Source organism: Penicillium riverlandense, assembly GCF_028828495.1.
Source record: "Penicillium riverlandense strain IBT 135883 chromosome Unknown utg000002l_segment0_segment0, whole genome shotgun sequence".
Taxonomy (NCBI): Eukaryota; Fungi; Ascomycota; class Eurotiomycetes; order Eurotiales; family Aspergillaceae; genus Penicillium; species Penicillium riverlandense.
In genome coordinates, this window is record NW_026643195.1 from 217,669 (window position 1) to 237,411 (window position 19,743).

The 19,743-nt window shown below is 51.2% G+C and overlaps 9 protein-coding genes across 9 annotated transcripts; 5 read left to right on the forward strand and 4 right to left on the reverse strand.

Moving 5' to 3' along the window:
* Nucleotides 1–98: 98 nt before the first annotated feature.
* Nucleotides 99–305, reverse strand: N7474_002372 (uncharacterized protein; the record flags this gene model as incomplete). The annotated part of the gene is made up of 1 exon (XM_057193787.1): nt 99–305. The coding sequence occupies one exon, from the start codon at nt 303–305 to the stop codon at nt 99–101; it is 207 nt and encodes a 68-aa protein (XP_057055142.1).
* A 459-nt stretch (nt 306–764) lies between these two features.
* On the reverse strand, nt 765–2,416 carry N7474_002373 (flavin-containing monooxygenase; the record flags this gene model as incomplete). The annotated part of the gene is made up of 3 exons (XM_057193788.1): nt 765–942; nt 995–1,528; nt 1,584–2,416. 3 exons carry the CDS (start codon nt 2,414–2,416, stop codon nt 765–767), a joined length of 1,545 nt encoding a protein of 514 aa, XP_057055143.1.
* Nucleotides 2,417–3,048: 632 nt separating this feature from the next.
* Nucleotides 3,049–4,321, forward strand: N7474_002374 (putative integral membrane protein Pth11-like; the record flags this gene model as incomplete). The annotated part of the gene is made up of 4 exons (XM_057193789.1): nt 3,049–3,240; nt 3,310–3,346; nt 3,399–3,843; nt 3,901–4,321. The coding sequence occupies 4 exons, from the start codon at nt 3,049–3,051 to the stop codon at nt 4,319–4,321; spliced, it is 1,095 nt and encodes a 364-aa protein (XP_057055144.1).
* Nucleotides 4,322–6,643: 2,322 nt separating this feature from the next.
* N7474_002375 (uncharacterized protein) lies at nt 6,644–8,707 on the forward strand (the record flags this gene model as incomplete). The annotated part of the gene is made up of 7 exons (XM_057193790.1): nt 6,644–6,819; nt 6,893–7,018; nt 7,091–7,194; nt 7,307–7,453; nt 7,527–8,072; nt 8,135–8,442; nt 8,507–8,707. The coding sequence occupies 7 exons, from the start codon at nt 6,644–6,646 to the stop codon at nt 8,705–8,707; spliced, it is 1,608 nt and encodes a 535-aa protein (XP_057055145.1).
* Nucleotides 8,708–9,283: 576 nt separating this feature from the next.
* On the reverse strand, nt 9,284–10,445 carry N7474_002376 (SDR family NAD(P)-dependent oxidoreductase; the record flags this gene model as incomplete). The annotated part of the gene is made up of 6 exons (XM_057193791.1): nt 9,284–9,557; nt 9,608–9,675; nt 9,750–9,927; nt 9,981–9,996; nt 10,049–10,273; nt 10,334–10,445. 6 exons carry the CDS (start codon nt 10,443–10,445, stop codon nt 9,284–9,286), a joined length of 873 nt encoding a protein of 290 aa, XP_057055146.1.
* Nucleotides 10,446–12,017: 1,572 nt separating this feature from the next.
* On the forward strand, nt 12,018–13,718 carry N7474_002377 (cytochrome P450; the record flags this gene model as incomplete). The annotated part of the gene is made up of 3 exons (XM_057193792.1): nt 12,018–12,095; nt 12,146–12,775; nt 12,831–13,718. The coding sequence occupies 3 exons, from the start codon at nt 12,018–12,020 to the stop codon at nt 13,716–13,718; spliced, it is 1,596 nt and encodes a 531-aa protein (XP_057055147.1).
* Nucleotides 13,719–13,902: 184 nt separating this feature from the next.
* N7474_002378 (Mpv17/PMP22 family protein) lies at nt 13,903–14,874 on the forward strand (the record flags this gene model as incomplete). The annotated part of the gene is made up of 1 exon (XM_057193793.1): nt 13,903–14,874. One exon carries the CDS (start codon nt 13,903–13,905, stop codon nt 14,872–14,874), a length of 972 nt encoding a protein of 323 aa, XP_057055148.1.
* Nucleotides 14,875–15,108: 234 nt separating this feature from the next.
* N7474_002379 (MDR family MFS transporter) lies at nt 15,109–17,083 on the reverse strand (the record flags this gene model as incomplete). The annotated part of the gene is made up of 4 exons (XM_057193794.1): nt 15,109–15,756; nt 15,821–16,253; nt 16,305–16,684; nt 16,733–17,083. The coding sequence occupies 4 exons, from the start codon at nt 17,081–17,083 to the stop codon at nt 15,109–15,111; spliced, it is 1,812 nt and encodes a 603-aa protein (XP_057055149.1).
* A 1,307-nt stretch (nt 17,084–18,390) lies between these two features.
* Nucleotides 18,391–19,557, forward strand: N7474_002380 (putative aryl-alcohol dehydrogenase Aad14; the record flags this gene model as incomplete). The annotated part of the gene is made up of 1 exon (XM_057193795.1): nt 18,391–19,557. The coding sequence occupies one exon, from the start codon at nt 18,391–18,393 to the stop codon at nt 19,555–19,557; it is 1,167 nt and encodes a 388-aa protein (XP_057055150.1).
* Between the last annotated feature and the right edge of the window lie 186 nt (nt 19,558–19,743).

Sequence of the window (19,743 nt, forward strand, 5' to 3'; positions counted from 1 at the left end):
CACAGGCTATTAGAGGGGGACTCGGCATATAGAGATTCATTGACCTATAAATAGTTGATCAAAAACAGTCCCTGCGTTCTATAATATGGTGAGCTAGGTCAGAAAAGGGACGACACATACTCCACGAAATCAGTATATGCAGACTCAAACAGAGATTCGTCTGGGTCGTTGGGTCTGACGTAGAATGAGACCAGCTCTTTGAGATGATCATCGCCAAACTCGGATCGAAGGAAGAGTGGCTCATCCGAGCTTGCCATGGTATGACACTCCGCAACCCCGATGTTTTGCACGTCGGTCAGGATCATAGGTAGCTGGAGGGCTCGATTTTCCGAACTGGCGAAAGCTACCGATTGTTAGTATCAAAGATCTCTCCAAGTAGTTGGTATTTGATAATACCGTGAAGGATAGGAATTTATACTCACCCCTCGCTACCTAGCCAGTGGAATTTGAAGGACACGTTTTCGCTCCCAGACTGGGCACCCTGACATCAAGGAAGTTTGCAATTTCGATACACAGTCCAAATCGGTTAAGTATACTAGTGTGCTTTTCTTATCTATGGCCGAATGATTTGCAAAGACTGAGGGCCTCGTTCACTTTAAGTAGAATCCCAAATCGGCGCCTTCGGCCCTCTCCCACTCTAGCTCGCCATTACCAAGGAACAAAAAACGATCTGAAGTGTTGTACCGGATGTCAAAGTCCTCGCCGCGAATGCCCTCAATTGCCTCTGGAAGCACAGGTTAGTACCCCAACCGAATTGATATCTGTTATGCGAAGTCGGAATACTTGCCTTTAAAGTGCAGAACGCTTCCTGGATACATGGCCGTAACCCTAGTCCCATTGTTATACCAGGCATTGCAGCCCTTGCTCCAAACGGTGTTTTGAAGGTTTGCTTGGGCATAACGGTTATAGTGGCGAACGACAGAGTCAGTGACTGCAATAGATCTGCGCGGACATCAGCTATAGCCAGGTACTAGAAAGCCGAACAGGAACGCACTTGATATCCTCGCGGGCTATCTTCTTGACCCATTTTAGCATATAATCAGCACTCCAGCCAAGCATCTGAGGCACACTACCATGACCGATGGGACAATTTGGCCCAGCGAACATGAAGTAGTTTGGAGCTCCAGCGGCACATATTGAAAAGTATGCCTCGGGTGCTTTCTCCCATTCCTCATCTAGCCGCCTACCATCCCGACCTACAAATTCCCACCCCGGGACAAAGGTAGTGTCGAAGCCAGTAGCACACACAATCAGGTCAAAGTCGTGCTCCCCCTGGGTTGTACGGATTCCCGTCTTAGTGATTTCCTCAATGTTATCAAAGCACCACTCCGCATTGGGCTCCTGCATTGCCTCAAGATATCCATCGCCGGGGCTTAGTCGACGACATCCAATCTCAAATTTGGGAACAAGTTTCTCGATCAACTGGGAGTTCTTGCTTAGGCGCTGTCGCATGAGCCCCTCGGTTGCATCAGATATCATCCGGTTCCCGTCAGAGCCAGAAAGCATCAGTCTGTAAACAGAATTTACTCTGTGTTGCGTTAGCGTGTTAGGTGGAGAGGAAAAGATGACTAGATCGAACCTACGAGCACTCAATCCGTTTCCTGTACTCTAGGAAGGCGGCTGGGTCATGCCGGAACTTCGCCCTCTCTTCCTCGCTGTACTCAAAATCGGTGCCCATGCCGTCCTTGGTTATGTCCGGACACAAATTTACCGATACCCAAGTTGGATGCCGAACAAAGTTAACGATCTTTGCAGCCTTAGGCTGTAACGCCGGCACGATTTGAATGGCAGACGAGCCGTTACCAATGACCGCGACCTTCTTGCCAGTCCAGTCGTATGTCTTGTCCCAGACGGCTGTGTGAAGGAGCTTGCCAGAAAACTGATCCAGACCGTCAATATCAGGCATTTTCCAACGATTCAGAATACCCGAGGCATTGATGAGAACATCTGCTTCGTCATGGACGACAGTGCCGTCGTTCCCCTTGAGCTCAATCGCCCATTTGCCTCGTTCCTCGTTCCATATGGACTTGACGACTCGGGTGCTGAACACGATCTGGTCCTTCAGCCCGTACTTGTGTACCGTGTCGAGTATATACTTTTCAATCTCCGGTCCGCCGGCGTAGCATCTGGACCAGGACGGGTTTGGCTCGAAGGGAAAGACGTAGCTGTGCGCAGGAATATCGCATCCCACTCCAGGATAGATATTCTCAAACCAGGTTCCTCCAACCTCGGGGTTCTTCTCATAGATGGTGAAATCGACAAAATCGAGGGGCTGCTCGTGCTTAAGCTTATATGCCAGGATCAGCCCAGAGAAGCCCGCACCAATGCAGACCACCCGGAGCCTACGAGCCTGATAGGCATATCGACCGGGGTCTATAGTGACGGGCTCGCTGAAGACGAACTCGTTGGACGGCATGATCTGTTGTGGTCGGACACGGTTGAGGTTTCTTTTTCTATCGAGACATGGCAGATCGGTGTGCTCTGTGTCAGAATTCTGAACTTAGGGGGCATCCTGACTTCCTTAGCGTCTCGCTAAGTGCCGTTAGCGGCGTCACTACGTATTCGCGATTTTTGTGTCAATTGACCTTGTTGTGAAGTGGGGTCATATTAGTCGCATGGATCCGCCTCAAGCCACCGCTGCAGGGATACGAATCCTGGACCCCATTTCTCGGCCTTCTCCCCGGACCCTAGAGCGAAAAAAAGGAGAACTTCAATTTTATAGGGTTTTGGTTGGCCTGGATGAAAACGAACGAGACAGACTAAGAGAGTACTTTTAACTGTGTGGACTGGGTTTATAGCGAAAGCAGCAAGTCTGGGGACAACGGACGCCCCCAGGCGGGAACGACCCGCCTGGGCGTCCGCTAGCGTCACGAAACAAGTGGAGACTTGACAGCGGCAATTTTGCGTTTGAGGTTGTGCCTGAACCTTCTCTGTGGAGGTCAAAATATTTTGCAAAGTCCAAGGAGAAGTATTTTCATCCTCTCAACAACCGATCTGATATACATATCCGTCTGTCAGTATCGAGACATCCCTCGATGACTTAAAGCGATGTCACAGAGTCCTTTTGGCGATCCTCCTGCAAGAGTAGATCTCTCTGAGAGTCGCCTGGGGAGAAACAATGCCGCTGTCATTACGACCTATATCCTTGCAGCCCTTGCGGTTCTGTTTCGTTTCTATACCAGATTCAAAGTTCAGCAGGCAAAGATAGCCGCGGACGACTGGATGATTTTCGCTTCGCTTGTACGTTCTCCCACCGACATATACTTTCCTTGACAATTGTCACGTTGAGATGCTCACTGTGCATTGTAGCTTTCGGTCACTGGGAGTCTCATTTGCACCATCATTGGTAGGTTGGCACTGCGATTGTTTCTGAACATATCTGACTCCCCTCCCCGTAGGAGGAAATTATGGCCTCGGAAAACATGTTTGGGCTGTACCCATCCTTGACGTGGTGGAAGTGATCCAGATATTATTCATATATGTGATTCTCTACGTCGCCAACGTTCCACTAATCAAATTCTCGATCCTTCTGTTCTACCGGCGAATCTTTGGGATGACAAAGCCCATGTGGTTCTGTGTTTTTCTCACCGTCGGCTACTTTGTTTCCTGCATGATTGCCTTTCTGGTTTGCTGTCGGCCGGTCTCCTACTACTGGACACAGTATGTGGATCCTAGCGGAGGGAAGTGCGTCTTCAACCTCTTTCCCTTTTATATAGGCAATGCTGCGGCGAACGTCACCACGGATGTGATTATCTTGCTTGTTCCCATTCCTATAGTGTGGAAGCTACAGATGAGATCCACCCAGAAACTGTTGATCAGCGGAATTTTCATGCTAGGCGGATTGTACGTCTTCGGTCCAAAACATCCACAGAGACCTGACTAATTCTTTCTGTTTTTTAGTGTTTGCGTCGCAAGCCTCATCCGGATCTACTTTATGACCTTCCTCAAAACCTCGCTCGATGTCACCTGGATCATGGGAGACGTTTTTATCTGGTCCAGCGTCGAACCCTGCATTGGCATTGTGTGCGCTTGTCTCCCAACCTTGCAGCCACTCCTCCGATACACGATTGCCCTAGTATTCGGAACGAGCAGGGAACGATACATGGATAATTCGGAGCCGGTAGCGCCAGTAAAGAGAAAGAGTACACGGCGGAAGCCGCACATGCCCCTTGACTGGGATGAGGCCTTGCTGACGACCAATGCCGTGCAAGTCGAAATGGGTGATGTCAGGACAGAGGGGAGCGAGGATGGCAAAATTACAGTGAATACGGATTTTCGAATGGGGGAGGAGCAGCGGCAGAAAGATAGTGCAGAAAGATAGTGGAAAGATTCTATAGTGATGAGCGCGAACGCCTGATGGCGATCTCTCGCAAATTGCACATAGCCAACTTTGTTGTAATGCAGAAAAACGACTGCGCTGTGCGACCATATCATCAGGAGTATAGAAGGCTATATATACAGCATGAAGGCCAAGTCAGTTTCCAATCAATTTGGTTCTCCGTATAGAAAAGGCTAGAATTATTTCCGACAGTAGCGGCTTTGTTCCTGATCCGTACCAGCTTCATATTATATATCGGGCGGATTTTATTAAAGGAATTTGGTGAGAGAAGATAGGGAATTGGTGATCAGGATCTTGGGTAGCTGGCGGGCTCGATTTTCCGAACTGGCGAATGCTACCGATCGTTAATATCAGAGATCTCTCCACATGGCTGGTATTTGATAATATCGTGAAGGATAGGAATTTATACTCACCCCTCGCTACCTAGCTAGTGAAATTGAAGGAAACGTTTCTGCTCCTAGATTGGGTACCCTGACATCAAGGAAGTTTGCAATTTCGATGCACAGTCCAAATCGGTAAGAACACCCACCCCTTTGATTGGCCAGAGCCAGGCTGAATCTAACCTCCTAAACTAACTTCAACGTAATCCAATCCGGCCAACCGGAATGCAGCTTCGTTTTGAGTACCATTCAAACTGATTACGACTGGAGTAATCATGACAATCGGCGCCCCGTCGGTGTACGGCAACGACCTGGGGACTAACATATTGAACACGGGTGTAAGTAACCGAACGATCTTTGCCGCTTCTTTGCATAGAAAACCAAGCCCTCTTTTGACTCTGAACTCCCCTATGCGTGCTTATCTTAACGCTCCCTTCGTCCGTGTAGTCAGACCGTCAGACTCTAAAAAGCTCTGATCTGCTAGGAGAGCGAAATTTCCCTATCTTGTTAAACCCCTCACTAGACAATCGAGTCGAGACCCCTTAGACTAGGGCGCCAAGCCAGCATGTACGGATTTTTCGAGGTCAGACGGCAGGACGGCCCGCTCAGCCTAAACCCTCAATATACGAAAACACCGCCATCAAATTAGTATAGCACTGTAGCATGTTGACTGAGCGCTCGTAATCAATGCTGCTATGAGGTTTTTAGTACAAGTTTTTATGGTGGGTCGACCTGATTAGATCTCGACCTTCGAGGCATGAGTACTCCGTACCCTATACCTCAAGCAAAAATATTCTATAACATATTGAATAATAAGAGAATAAGGCAAATTATTATATAGTGTACTTATAAGATATACCATAAAGACTAAACTGGTTTTTTCTTTACTTGATAAGTAAGAATTCATTTACCTTGTGCTTCCGTATCCGTGCTTTGGGCAGATAATATACCACTTGCTCCTTCGTGGGTTCTCCCCTAGAACACAACCCACTTGAAACCTAACTGTCCCGGAGACCTCAGCCCGTACATGATGTGCTTTCAAAGGGTGTTATGCACTGTAGCCCTCCTACGTGGACTTTTTGATCTCAGCCAACCCATGCAATTCCTGTTCCTTTGCTTTTTCTTAGCTCTGTGAGAGAACCCCACGGGGCATTGTGACCAGGAATAAGGAGAACCAGGCCCAGTCAGCCACTCAACTAATCAATCATCCAATTATACACACCTAGCTGTACTGTGGGTAGAGGAATCGGCAAACAGCTCACGGCAGGCCGATCCGACAGGCTGACGCTACAGGGATCGTGGAGTGCCTAAATTCCGCTTTCGTGTGGGTGCCGAGATCGAGATTAGCCCAGTGCGATTCGCCATTTATGCCCCATCAATATTAAGCGGTGGCTGACTTTATCCAGAGTGGAAAAATGGGAATGTCTCCACGCTTGGCCCCGGTGCTCGCACCTTTTCGCCAAGTGAGCGCCACCTTGTACACAAATACCCTGACACAGGTATGGTGCCATGTGGTGCCACGTCGAAACGTAAAAACGCACCCCAGAAAATTGACAGCGGTCCGGTATCTCCGGGACAAGATCAGGGCGCCTTCTGCTGCGGACAGCGAGGCCCCCCATGCGTGGGCTGGCTGGTGTGATGAGAGGCTCTATAAATCACGCTCCAAGCCGCATCCTACTCTCATAGACAATCGGTCGTCTTCTCCTTTGCCAGTCTGGTTTGGTTTTCTCATCTTGCTTGGTCCCTATTCGTGTCAATGAACGCTTTTGGCTGTCCAAGCAATACTTGTTAATATAACCCTACGGAAGTTTTTTCGTGTTAAGAGCGATCGATAAATCCTTCCTTGCCGCCCTCTAATTTCTCTGCTTTCTTGGATACCCCCTATTTCATCGCCGATTCAATAGCAACACAACACTCCCTGACCATGGGTATCGCCGTCGGTGCCGTTGGTGCTTCCAACACAAAACGTGACCTGGCTGTCGCCCAGGCCGAGGCCCCTGATTTGGCCAAGGTGAAATGGTGGACAGACCCTGGAATGCGCGTGCTGTATTTCTATGCCGGCATTCTCTGCGTCTGTTCAGCTACCACTGGTTACGATGGGTAAGCCGACAATCGAATGGCGCTCGAAATGGGAAGAGGAAAAGAGGGATTGAAATCTGACTGAAAATTGTAGTTCCATGCTTAACTCCTCACAAGTCATGGAAGAATGGCAGAACTACTTTGGTCACCCCGAGGGCTCCAAGCTTGGTATCCTGAACTCCATCTACCAGATTGGCAGTATCGCCAGTTTTCCCTTCGCGTACGTTGCAAGTACAGTCTCTTTAAATCGAAAAAAAAGATGAATGTTTTGCTAACACTACTATTTTCACAGGCCCCTCATGGCGGATTACTTCGGCCGAAAGATCCCAATTGCCGCCGGTTGTCTTATCATGATTCTCGGTGCCTTCCTCAGTGCCTTCACCAATGGATTTGGCAGTACGTGACACACCACCCCTTTTCCAACAAGTGATCAGACTTAACGGCTGTCTCATCTTGCGACTACACTAGAGCATTGAATGAACTGATATTTGCGAACCTTTTCTTTTAGTGTACCTTGCTGGTCGTTTCATCGTCGGCTTCGGCAACTCCCTAGCTCAGCTGTCCTGCCCTGTCCTGCTGACTGAGATTTGCCATCCTCAGCACCGTGGCATCGTCACTGCCATCTACAACTGTCTCTGGAACCTAGGTGCCTGTAGTAAGTAATGCCTAATGGATGGCAGACTTCAATCCAAGAAAAATACAGAGAGAAGCTGACCTCAAGTCTCCAGTCGTCTCCTTCATTGCCCTAGGCACCATCAACATCAATAACAACTGGTCCTGGAGGTCCATCACCCTCATCCAGGGCGTCCCATCCTTCATCCAGATTGTCTTCATCTGGTGGATCCCTGAATCTCCCCGTTGGCTCATGGCTAAAGAACGACCCGAAAAGGCCCTCGACATCCTCGCCAAGTACCACGCTAACGGCGACCGCAACAACGCCACTGTCCAGTTCGAGTACAATGAGATCAAGGAGACCATTGCCATGGAGTACCACGCAAAGAAGAACGGCAGCTACCTTGACTTCTTTAGGACCCGTGGCAACCGTTACCGTCTAATGATCCTCATCTCGCTCGGCATCATCTCCCAGTACTCGGGTAATGCTTTGTTCAGCAACTACTCCAACATTATCTACGAGAATGCCGGTATTAAGGACCAGGCCCAGAAGACTGGCCTCAACGCCGGCGAGAACATGCTCAAGCTCTTTGTTGCCATTGGCTGCTCTTGCGGTATTGACCGATTCGGTCGTCGTCCTCTCTTCCTGAGTGCTACCACCGGTAGGTTGCCATATGGTCCCATTCTTGGCTTCCCAAGTCCTGGATCCACTAATCTTTTACAGGTATGGTGCTCATGTTCATTGCGTGGACCATCGTCTCTGCCCGTTTCGAGGCCACTGGTGAGACAGACATCAAGCATCTTGGCTACCCGCAAATCGTATTTATCTGGCTCTTTGACGTCTCCTACTCTATCGCCTGGTCCGGTCTGCTCGTTGCTTACGCTCTGGAGATTCTGCCATACCGACTCCGTGCTCGTGGTCTCATGATCATGAACTTCTTCGTTCAGGTTGCCCTTACCATTGGCAACCAGACCAACCCCATTGCTCTAAAGAACCTTCCCAATCAGTGGAACTTTGCCTGCTTCTACACAGTGAGTCTTTTTATCTTTACACCAAAGTCTTGCTATTCTAAGACTAATGCGTTTGGATCTACAGGCATGGATCACTGTCGAGCTCATCTTTGTCTACTTCTTCTATATTGAGACTAAGGGACCTACTCTAGAGGAGATTGCCCGGATTTTTGATGGAGATGATGCTATTGTTGCCCATGTTGGCTATGGCGGTGTAGAGAAGGAGGCCCAGATTGGAACTGATGCGCTCATGGAGCACCATGAACGCAGGGAGGAGTCGGCTTAACTCTGGACCTGTAATGAGTCTTAGACTACTACTAGCTTCAGGGAATCACGGACGGGCGTCGATGGACTTTCCCCTCCCCGGTTCTGAGCGTCGTCCGACGACAGAACGCCTAGTAGGATGTGAGTACGAAGTCTACTGGGGCGTGGGGTCGCCGCGCCCATGCTGGACGAAACCCTAATCTAACCCCCTCTTACTGGGGCGAGCCTCGTCCCACTTCCCGTGGGATAAAGATGACTAAGCTCGATTGACAGAGAGTCACGTGGCCATGACCTGTCAATGCTGTTGTATTGTAAAATGACTGGTGGAGAAAGGTGTCGATCATGTGATCTCACGTGAACCGTAAGAGCTCTGTAAGACGATTCCCGATTTCACATACTCCTCCAGCTGGCTCTTAAGAACCCTTATCAGCTTTGTGGTCCAGGATGTGAAGGAACATCTTGTTAGTCTCTGCGAGGATTCTGGCAAAAGGCGGACTAAGTGAAGTTGCATTTGCGCTATTTGTTGCACATCCGTTGGGCTCAACCCTACAATCCAAACTCAAAGCCATGACAGCTATATTAGTTATTCAGATTTCTTTCACATAAAGCGTCCCCCATTACACTCCAATACATGACCCGTCACATAACTGGAAAGGTCGCTTGCGAGGAATAACAGACACCCTGCCGCCTCATCTGCGGTTCCCGGACGTCCTAGGGCAATATCCGAAGTATCTCTGAACTTCGTTGCACTCTTTGCGACGCCGACACTGATCTCCTTGCCGTTCACTGCCATTTTCTGGCCTGGTTCAGGAGGCCGAGTCATGCGAGTGTCCATCCAACCGTAGGCAACAGCATTGCATCGGACATTGTACCTGTTTTATCTCAGCAATAATGCCTATTATAAAGATTTTGTCTCTCATACCGTCCCCATTCCCTAGCGATACCTTTAGTCATCCCAACAATACCCGCTTTAGCCGTGCAGTAATTGACCTATTGGTAAAGGTATATCAGAACCTGACAAACGGCTTTGATAGCAAGGTAAATAGTAAGGCAAGCAAGCATACCTGACCCAATTGACCATGTACTCCCGATGAAGACGATATGTTGAGGATTGTCTTGCGGTTGTTCATTGTCTCAGGACTCATGAAGTGACTCGACAAGGCTCGGATGAGTCGAAATGGAACCGAGTTGTGAATCTCAAGAATAGATTCCCATTGACTATCAGTCATCTTGTGGACGGCTCTGCGGTACCCCGGTTGTTAGAAGGGCAGATTTTATGATTTCTCTGCGCTCACCTGTCATTGAGAAACCCTGATGTCGAAATATTAGCTCTGTTCCGTACAGTCTAGAATATCTAGCCTACCCGCGTTGTTGATGAGGCAATTGATTCTTCCAAACCTCGCAAGAACATTCTTCACAAGAGTCTCGGGGTATGATGGGTTCATTAGATCCCCTGAAAAGGACTCTGCATGTGCACCTGTCTCTCGCAACTGTTTAACTAATTCCTGCGACTTGGCCTCATCCACATCACTAATAGCAATCAATGCACCATACTGTGCAAACAGAGTTGCTGCTGCCGCCCCCAATCCTGAACAAGTCATTATCAGCAAGTCATTATCACACCCATATATGAGAATTTCTCCCTGACCTTGGGCGCCACCAGTGATTAAGACGACCTGATCCTTCAACAAAGCAATTGGTGGACCATTTACTCTGCGTGGCGATAGTTGCTCGGCGAGCTGGTCCAGGCGCTGAGACATTTTATTCTGTTTGTTCGAAGCAAGTGTGGTAAAGGGGACGAGGGCTATGCCGATGAGAGAGGATAACTTAGGGTGAGTAGATATCCACAAACCTAGCGATAAGGCAATGCGGGACTATATAATATAAAATGTCTCTAGCATGGATAATATCCCAAGGCGTCGGAATATGACATCCATGGCGTCTGTTGGCCCTTTAAAATTTCCGGTACTTGATGTTCGGAAAATTGCGTTGCGTAGCCGAAATTTTTCCGACAAGAAAGTATATAGTCCCTACTCTTTACTTTCCCGTTTTAGTCAGGTTCGTTCTTCTTAATAGATAGATCCTGCAGTTAGAGTTACACCTAAAAGCACGATTTACTTTATCGTCGACGTCTGGCCTTCACTGTGCTAGATGCAAGATTAACCATGTCACGGCCAAATTTGGCCTAGCACCTAATGAGTTTCTTGGGTTCTACTGCGCTACACTCGGAAAAAGTCCTGATGCACATACACACCCAGAGCTGAGCTTATTGATAGCCATTATAGACCTCTTTAGAGCTAAAACTGCTTTTTGTCGGACTGACCGTACTGTGACGAATTGGGTACCTACATCGCGAGGGATCAAACTCGTCGAATGTGGCTGGTCGAATCCCCGAGAAAGTGAATTCTCACCTATGTACGGAGTACTGCGAAAGTCGTCATTTTATTAGCTGCTTCCGGCGTGCCTTGGAGATCGATCTCTATTGAGGCAAATTGGTGCCTGAGGTGTCAGCACCCACCATCGTACCTCCATTCCGCCATGTTTTCGTAAGAACGCAAAGAGTGTCATCTGAATCATGATGATATACATGTCTCTGTAACCGAACCCGACTGTCTATTGGCCGCGAGGCATTATGGAGATATTGGCAAGAATTCGAAATGGTCTTTATCTATTCTATGAACGTAGGACGCGTAGATAGAGTAGTTGGCCTATAAAAGGCACTTGGGAATGCCACCCCCCTTTATTAATCCAGAACGGGTAGTGGCGGTATCAAACTCAACCCTAAATACCTGAAAGAGCCGCTGGAGGGGCTCATCTGGTGAGGGTCCTTTCACTCCTACCAAGTATGATTCCTTCCGGGATGATGGTTATGTCAATGCAACCCATTTATTCATCACCACAGTGAAGTTCAATCGACTATTGAGAACAGCGATAATTCTTGTCCTCTTCCATGAATAGTATTTCCTTTCAACTCTTTCAGAAGACCTCTTCGTGATCTACCGACCCTCCAGTCCACCACATCTCATCTCATGCAAGATAAGGCATGGACCCTCTGCATTAACGAACCCCACGACAAAAGATACGCAAAGCAATCATCAATAGCAGCTACGAAAATAAGCGACCGCCCCTAACCGAGCAGCTCCCCACGGTTGCAAGGAATAAGCTGGTGCGACCAAATCCGGATCCGTCGTCATTGACCCCGGTTGGGCGCGGGTATCTTCGGCCGGGAGTATAAAACCAAAGACGGGAGGCAGCCACCAAGTCTCAAGACCCGAGCATCATTGATTGATTGAATCGACATACGACCGACTAACTAGTTACATGCTCGCACGATGATCGTCGAACCTGTACTGGAGTGTTTGTCGTTGACGCGGGTCGCGTGTGGATTGGGGGTTCTGCTGGTCGCGGCGGTATGATTTCTTTCCCTCAAAATGAGGATTACTTTACTGATTAGCGATAGACCCTGGCTTACGCCATCTACAACGCCTTCTTCCACCCCCTCCGCCGCATCCCGGGACCATTCCTCGCAGGCCTCACGCCCTGGGTACAGCTATACCACGGTCTGAAAGGCGACCGCCACCTGTGGCTGCACGGGTTACACGCTCAGTACGGGAGCCATGTGCGCGCGGCCCCCAATTTCATATCTGTCAACACCGACCGCGGCCTGCACGACATCTATGGGCACGGGAAGCGTCTCCAGAAGGCTGACTTCTACAATGCCTTCCCCGCCATCAAGGGCGTGTATAACACGCACAATGCGATCGATAAGACGATGCATGGCCGCAAGCGGAGAGTGCTGAGCCAGGCGTTTTCGGACCATGCGCTCAAGGGGATGGAGGATGTTATGCTCTTGCATGTACGGCAGCTTTGTGCTGTGCTGGCGGGACATGATGGGGGAGACTCCGATGGGGATGATTTTGACGAAGAGAGGAAGGGGGCCGTGGTGCGCAATATGGGCGACTGGTTTAGCTACCTGACCTACGATGTGATGGGCGAGTTGTGTTTCGGGAAGAGCTTTGACATGCTCGTCTCCCGGGGCAAGAGACACATGGTGAGGCTTGTTGATCGCGCCGCGAACAGACACTATGTGGTGAGTATATGCATCAGCAGACCCAACCCGACCACTAGCTAACCCACCCTCGCAGTGCGGGCTCTGGATGCCACTGGACAGCTGGCACCTGGACCAGATCTTCATCCGACAACTAACGCGCGACCGATGGAACTTCATCATGAACTCGCGTGTCGAAGCCAGCGCGCGGGCCAAAGAGCGTGCTCAGGCCGGCCGCGAAGCAAAAAAGGACTTCTTCTACTACCTGCTCAACGCGACGGACCCGGAAACGGGCAAGGGACTGAGCACGCCCGAGCTATGGGGCGAGGCGAACGTGCTGATGATCGCGGGCAGCGACACGACGTCAACCACGTTGGCCGCGGCGCTGTTCTACCTCGTGCGCCGGCCAGCGGCGCTGTCGAAACTGAGCGCTGAGGTGCGCGGGGCGTTCAACGAAGTCGAAGAGATTGTTAGCGGCGCGCGACTGAACGAGCTAGTCTACCTGAAAGCAGTCCTCGACGAAGCTCTGCGTCTCGCACCCGCCGTGCCCGGCGCGATTCCGCGCGAGGTGATGGCCGGCGGAGCAGTGGTGGACGGGGTGTTCCTGCCAGTCGGCACAAACTGTGGCACGCCGACGTACTCAATACACCGGCAAGAGGCATACTACCGGGCGGCGGGGACCTTCCTACCGGAACGGTGGATCGAGGGTGCAGAGTGCGAAGCAGCCAACGCAAAATGGACCACAACCAAGGAAGAGGTTGACACGGCGCGGCGGGCATTCTGTCCGTTTAGCATCGGGCCGCGCGGGTGCATTGGTAAGAGCATGGCGTTCATGGAGATGCGGGTGACATTGGCAAGACTGGTGTTTCTGTTTGAGATGGCCCTGGCTGACCGGGTAGGCGAGGATGATCAGGGCCATTTGGCGCTGGTGGATCACTTTACCAGTGCGAAAAACGGGCCGAATGTGGCGTTTCGCCGCAGGTAACTTTAGCTGAAGTAATTGTGATCAATAAGATCCTCCATCGTGGTATTCTCTCCGTAATCGGTGTCGTGGTAGGGGTCGTCGTAGTTCGTCCGTTAGTGCCAACACCGCCAGGACACGGTGTCTTGGCAATGATGGACCTTCACCACCACCACACTTAACGAACAACCGACTCAATGGCGCCGCGATGCCCTCCGCGCTAACCGTGACATTTGTCCAATCGACCATCCTCAATGCGGTCGCCAACATCTGCGCCCAACTAATCGACCAGCGCAACAGTCCTGTCCGATATCCCCCCATCCTCCCCCTGATATCAATCAAAGCAACCACTAACCGTTGTCCAACCCCAAAACAGAACCCTTTCACCCTCAACACCCTCGCCCTCCTACAATTCATGACCTATGGCATCCTAGTCGTCCCCATCAACTTCGTCTGGCAACGCGCCCTGGAGGCGCGATACCCAGGCTTCCCGTCGCGCGCTGAGCTGTCCCGCCTCTGGGACTGGTGTTGGTGCTGCTGCTGCTGCTGCGGGGGGAGTCGGGGTGGGCGCAAGCGCTCCAAATCCGTTTCTTCACTGCGCGACTATTTCTCCTCGAGTCTATCCTCCGCACCGTTTTCCCTCTCCACGCGCGATCGGCCGCGAGATTGGTACCGCGCCGGCTCGCGACTACCTAGCCATCATCGGAGGGAGAAATCCGCGCAATGGGCGCCTCGCTCGCAGAGTCCGTCGGGGTTGTATAGCTTTGCGATGAAGTTCATATTCGACCAGACGGTGGGGTCGGTGATGAATATTGTGCTTTTTATTGTCTTGATTAATCTCCTTAAGGGGACCGGGATCTGGAGGGCTTGGGAGCTTGTTATTGAGGTGAGATTCGTCATTCTTCCCGTCTTCTGTCTACTTCGGTGCTTTCTACTGTACTTCCGTACTGTGCTACGCCAGATGTCCAGACGGACGGACAGACAGGTACTATTATATATACAGGACCATTCACTAACAACATTCAAGGACTTTCCGCCTATAATGGTTGCCCGACTCAAGTACCGCCCCATTGTGTCCTCGCTCATGTACACCGTCATCCCCGTGGACCGGCGCGTGGTCTTTGGGAGTGCCTGCGGTGTGATCTGGGGCATTTATCTGAGTCTGTACGCGGTAGTCTAGATAGATCTCTTTTTTTGTCTTTTTGTATTATCTTATCATCCTAGAAAGAGAAAAGAAAAGAGCGAGACAGGACGGGATGGGTGGCCATGGAATAGAAATGCAAACGGATCCAAAACATCATCAACATTGCAACACAACACAACAAATATTATCACTAAGCGTATGTGGGCTGGACAGCACAGCCTCAAAGACAAAAGAATATGCATGAAGGAACGCTGCCCTCACAAGCCTGACTTAGACAGCAGCCACCTCAGGCTTCTTGCCCTTGACGGAGATCCACTCGATGAAGATCGGTCCGACAAGGGACAGAGCGCCCATGCTGACAGCAACGTAAAAGGTCTGGGTGATAGCATTATTATACGCGCTCAGAACTTGGTGCAGGAACGGGCCAGGCACGACAGAGCGGATCATAGTCGCCCCAACGGCGAGGAGACGACTAGCATCGACCTCAGGCGCATACTCGCGCAGGTTGTGTACGAGTTGATTCTGGAAGACATTCTGCGCAACTGAAACAAACACCGCGCCGCCGAGCGTCTGCGCAAACATGATAATCGCCGTGCCGCTAGGGATGTCCTCGCTTTTAAGTGCCGTCTGGGCGACCAGCATCGGCTGCTGCATGCCCAGACCGAGCCCGATGCCGAATAGCGCCTGGTATCCGATCCACTTGGAGTGGTTGGAGTCTGTTTCTAGGGTGGTGAGAAGGCCGGCACCGATGGTCATGATGATGGACGAGGCGATCATGAACGGCGTGTAGTAGCCGCATGCTGTCACCAGGCCACCGGCGAGAATGGAGACGACCACGACGGCGATGATCATTGGCAGGTTCATGATCCCGGATTTCATAGCCGTGGCGCCTTTGATGGCTTGGAACCAGATGGGGAGCTAAAAGATGGTCAGTTTCATCTGCAAGGTTCATCCGCAGGGTTGCCGGAAAACAAGGACATACATAGTAGGTGATAACAAAGAAGGCCGCACCAATGGCCAAGGCATACCATGCGGCGCCCCAGACGTTCCGGTTCTTGATCAGCCGCGGAGGCACAGTAGCCCGATCGCCACCCCAGTACTGGACGCCGATGAAGATGAGGATACCCACACCAAACACGCAGAACAGAGCGATGATACGTGGGTTGCTCCAGTCATACTTGGTGCCGCCCCACTGGAGGGCGAGCAGGAGGCTGATGATGGAGGGCAGGAAGAAGAAGGAGCCAAGCAGGTCGAACTGCGCCAGCTGCTGTTGCCAGGGGAGGTCGTTTTTCTTCTTGAGGGCACGAGGAGCCTTGAAGAAGACCAGCACGAAAAAGAAGGTGACTGCACCGATGGGTAGGTTGATGTAGAAACACCACCGCCAGGTCAGATGGTCGGTAAAGGCGCCACCCATCCTGAGAGATGGATATTAGCAACATCCTTTGACAATAGATGGAAGAACTTACAGTGGACCGGCAACACTGGCAATACCAAACATCGAACCCACGAGTCCCGTATACATAGGTCGCTTAGCGAGCGGCACACTCTGGCTAATGATGAGAATGGAGCCAGAGAACAAACCGGCTGCACCCAGACCAGCAATGGCCCGGCCGCAAATCAAGCCGACTGAGCTGGGGGTCACGCCGCAGACCAGCGAGCCGACCTCGAAGATGGACAGGGCCAACAAGTAGATCCACTTGGTCGAGTAGAAGGTGTAGAACTTGCCAAACATCAGGATCACAGAGCAGGTGGTTAGTAGGTAGGCGCTGCCGTACCAGCCTACATCGTTGAGGGAGTTGAACTGGTCGGTGATCTTCGGGATAGCGGTGGCGATGATGGTATTGTCCTGATGTTCATTAGCACATAGATGTTAAGAAAAGATATGCATACTTACCAGAGCCACGCAGAACACACACAGGCACAATGCAATGGTGATCAGGGTCAGTCTCCAGGACGAGGGATATTCCTGGTCATCTTGGGGAGATTGTGCATCTCCATTATCACTCTGATTGCTCGATGCGGACACATCATCGGTCGAAGCGCTCTTAGCCTCCTTATCCAAGTCCTGAACAGCTTCCTTGGAGGAATTCTCTTGTCTCTCATGATCACTCCCCTTCTCACTAGCCGCCTTGGAGGTTTTCTCTCCGCTCTTCTGCGAGAGGGCATCCGAGTCGGACGCCGACGTCGACGAAGGATGGTCCGAGCTGAAGCCCTTAGGCGACTCTGCCTTGAAGAAAGTGGACATTTTCGTGAGCTGCAGAGCCAGAAGGGAAAAAAAGGGAAAATGCAGCAGAAGCCAATTCAGAATCAGAAAGAAAGAGAATCAGGGGGGAGGGCGAGGGCTAGGTTAAAAGGCAAGCGCAGATTGACAATGCAACTGGACCTTTTGTCCTGCGGGCAGGGAAACCTTGCCGATCCAATGTCAACGTGGATAGGAGGGCATACCCCCAAGGGCACAGAGTGTAGTGTTAGCACAGTACATATTGCCATGTGGTGCGTGGAATGCTCCGTATCGAGTGTCAGTGGTTCATCAGACTACGATGATCGACGGGCGGGTCGATCTTGTTAGTGTGTGAATCCCGCTCAGCCGCACCGGCCCAGACTGAGTCGGCCAGGAGACCATGCAAGGATGGGCTGGGGCAGGGTGGAAGGGCTTCATCCCTTGCTCCGATCGGCCACTACCACTTGCCAGGATATTGGCATTATGTAGGAGGGAAAGGGCTATTCAAACGATCAGTGAAAGGGCCAGGGAATTAATTTGCCTAGTCTCCTAGAGGGATAATCGGGATAATACACCGTGTTCATTTCTGTCACCATTAGGGTACAGGGTCATGACCAGGTCTACCCTTGGGCCTCCCTCGCACAAAGACTGCTTGTCTGGCAGCAGTCTGCAGCCATTGCTGATGTACTCCCTCCTGTTGACTCACCTGCATCTTGACCGAAAGGTGATGTCAGGTGTTTCGCTTGAGAGCACTGCGTGCTTATGGCCACATCTCAGAAGACTAGTAGCGAGGGGTGATCTGGGAGGGAAAGAAATATATTGTCCACAGGTCGGCATCCTTTTTACCAACAGACACTAGAAACATAGAACAAGAATTATCAATGACAGTTTCTACTCTTTACCATCATTTTCGATCGAACAATTCATACCTTTAAGCCACATAGGTACAGTAGAATCGTGCCGAACAAATTCTGCTGACAGGCACTAACCAACCCGGGGTTAGTGGCGATCTTGCTGACCGGAGCGGAGATTGGAGACGGAATAACAGCTTAATCCGCTTCCTTGTATAGTACAGACCCTGCTTTCTAAATGATGAGAAATTGCTACGACCAAGTAATACAACTTCATTGTCGACCGTAATCTCCGAGCTCTGCTCGATCATTGACATCATCCCCCTCCACAAATGCCATGGTCCATTCCCGCACAAACCCTAAGTCCGGAGGGGATGACATTGGACGAAAAGTATAAAAGAGTCAAGTGCACTCACTCCAACCCTTACAATCTCCCACATTGAACCACCTTCTCTCGAAACCATCGCCATCACCATCACCATGGAAGAAATCTTCGCCCCTGCCCCGGAGCCAGCTACCCCGCTGGGCCGGTATCGTATCCTCTCTCCTAGCGCCGGCATCCGCGTGTCCCCTCTGCAGCTAGGCGCGATGTCCATCGGCGATGCTTGGAGCGGATTCATGGGCAGCATGAACAAGGAACAGTCCTTCAAACTACTGGACTCCTTCGTCGCCGCAGGCGGCAACTTCATCGATACATCGAACAACTACCAAAACGAGCAGAGTGAGACCTGGATAGGCGAGTGGATGGCCGCGCGCAAGAACCGCGACAACCTGGTCATCGCGACCAAATTCACCACCGACTACCGCTCCCACGCGCTGGGCAAGGGCAACGTCCCCAACTTCTGCGGCAACCACAAGCGCAGCTTGAAGGTCAGCGTGCGGGACTCGCTCCGCAAACTCCAGACCGACTTCATTGATGTCCTCTACCTGCACTGGTGGGACCACACGACATCCATCGAAGAAGTGATGGACTCGCTGCACATCCTCGTCGAGCAGGGTAAGGTGCTCTACCTAGGTATCTCGGATAGTCCAGCGTGGGTCGTGGCCGCGGCAAACACGTACGCGCGCGCGCACGGCAAAACCCCATTCAGCATCTACCAGGGACGATGGAACGTGATGCTCCGGGACTTCGAGCGGGACATCCTCCCTATGGCGCGGCATTTCGGAATGGCACTTGCACCGTGGGACGTGTTGGGGGGCGGGAAGTTCCAGACCGCGAAGGCGCTAGCGGCGCGCAAGAAGGAGGGCGAGGGATTGCGGAGCATGATGGGGAATGGCGAGCAGACGGAGCAGGAGCAGCGGATGTCGGAGGCGTTGGCGCGCGTTGCGGCGGAGCATGGTATTGAGTCCGTGACTGCCGTCGCGCTCGCTTATGTGCTGTGCAAGGCGCCCAATGTGTTTCCCATCGTTGGTGGGCGCAAGGTCGAGCATCTGCATGATAATATTCAGGCGCTGTCGATTCGTTTGACGGAGAAGCAGATTCAGGATCTGGAGTCGGTGGTTCCCCTCGATGTAGGGTTTCCGAATAACTTCATCGGGCCCGATCCCAAGGTAACGGGGGGTCCGCCCGGATTCCTGGTTGGCACGGCGGGACAACTTGATTTCGTGAGGTCGTCGCAGGCGATTGGGTATGAGCCGGGCAAATAGTTACACAATACAGTAGTCCTGAAATTTGAAATTGAACTTGAAATTGACACTTTTTTTCATTCAGCCAATTCGATGCAATCAATGTACCAAAAGATATGCGCCAAAGAAAAGAAACAAGATTCTGTGCAACTCCGTGGGTCGACCAACACCAAGTGTAATGATACATCGTTCTGCGTGCGGGGCAAG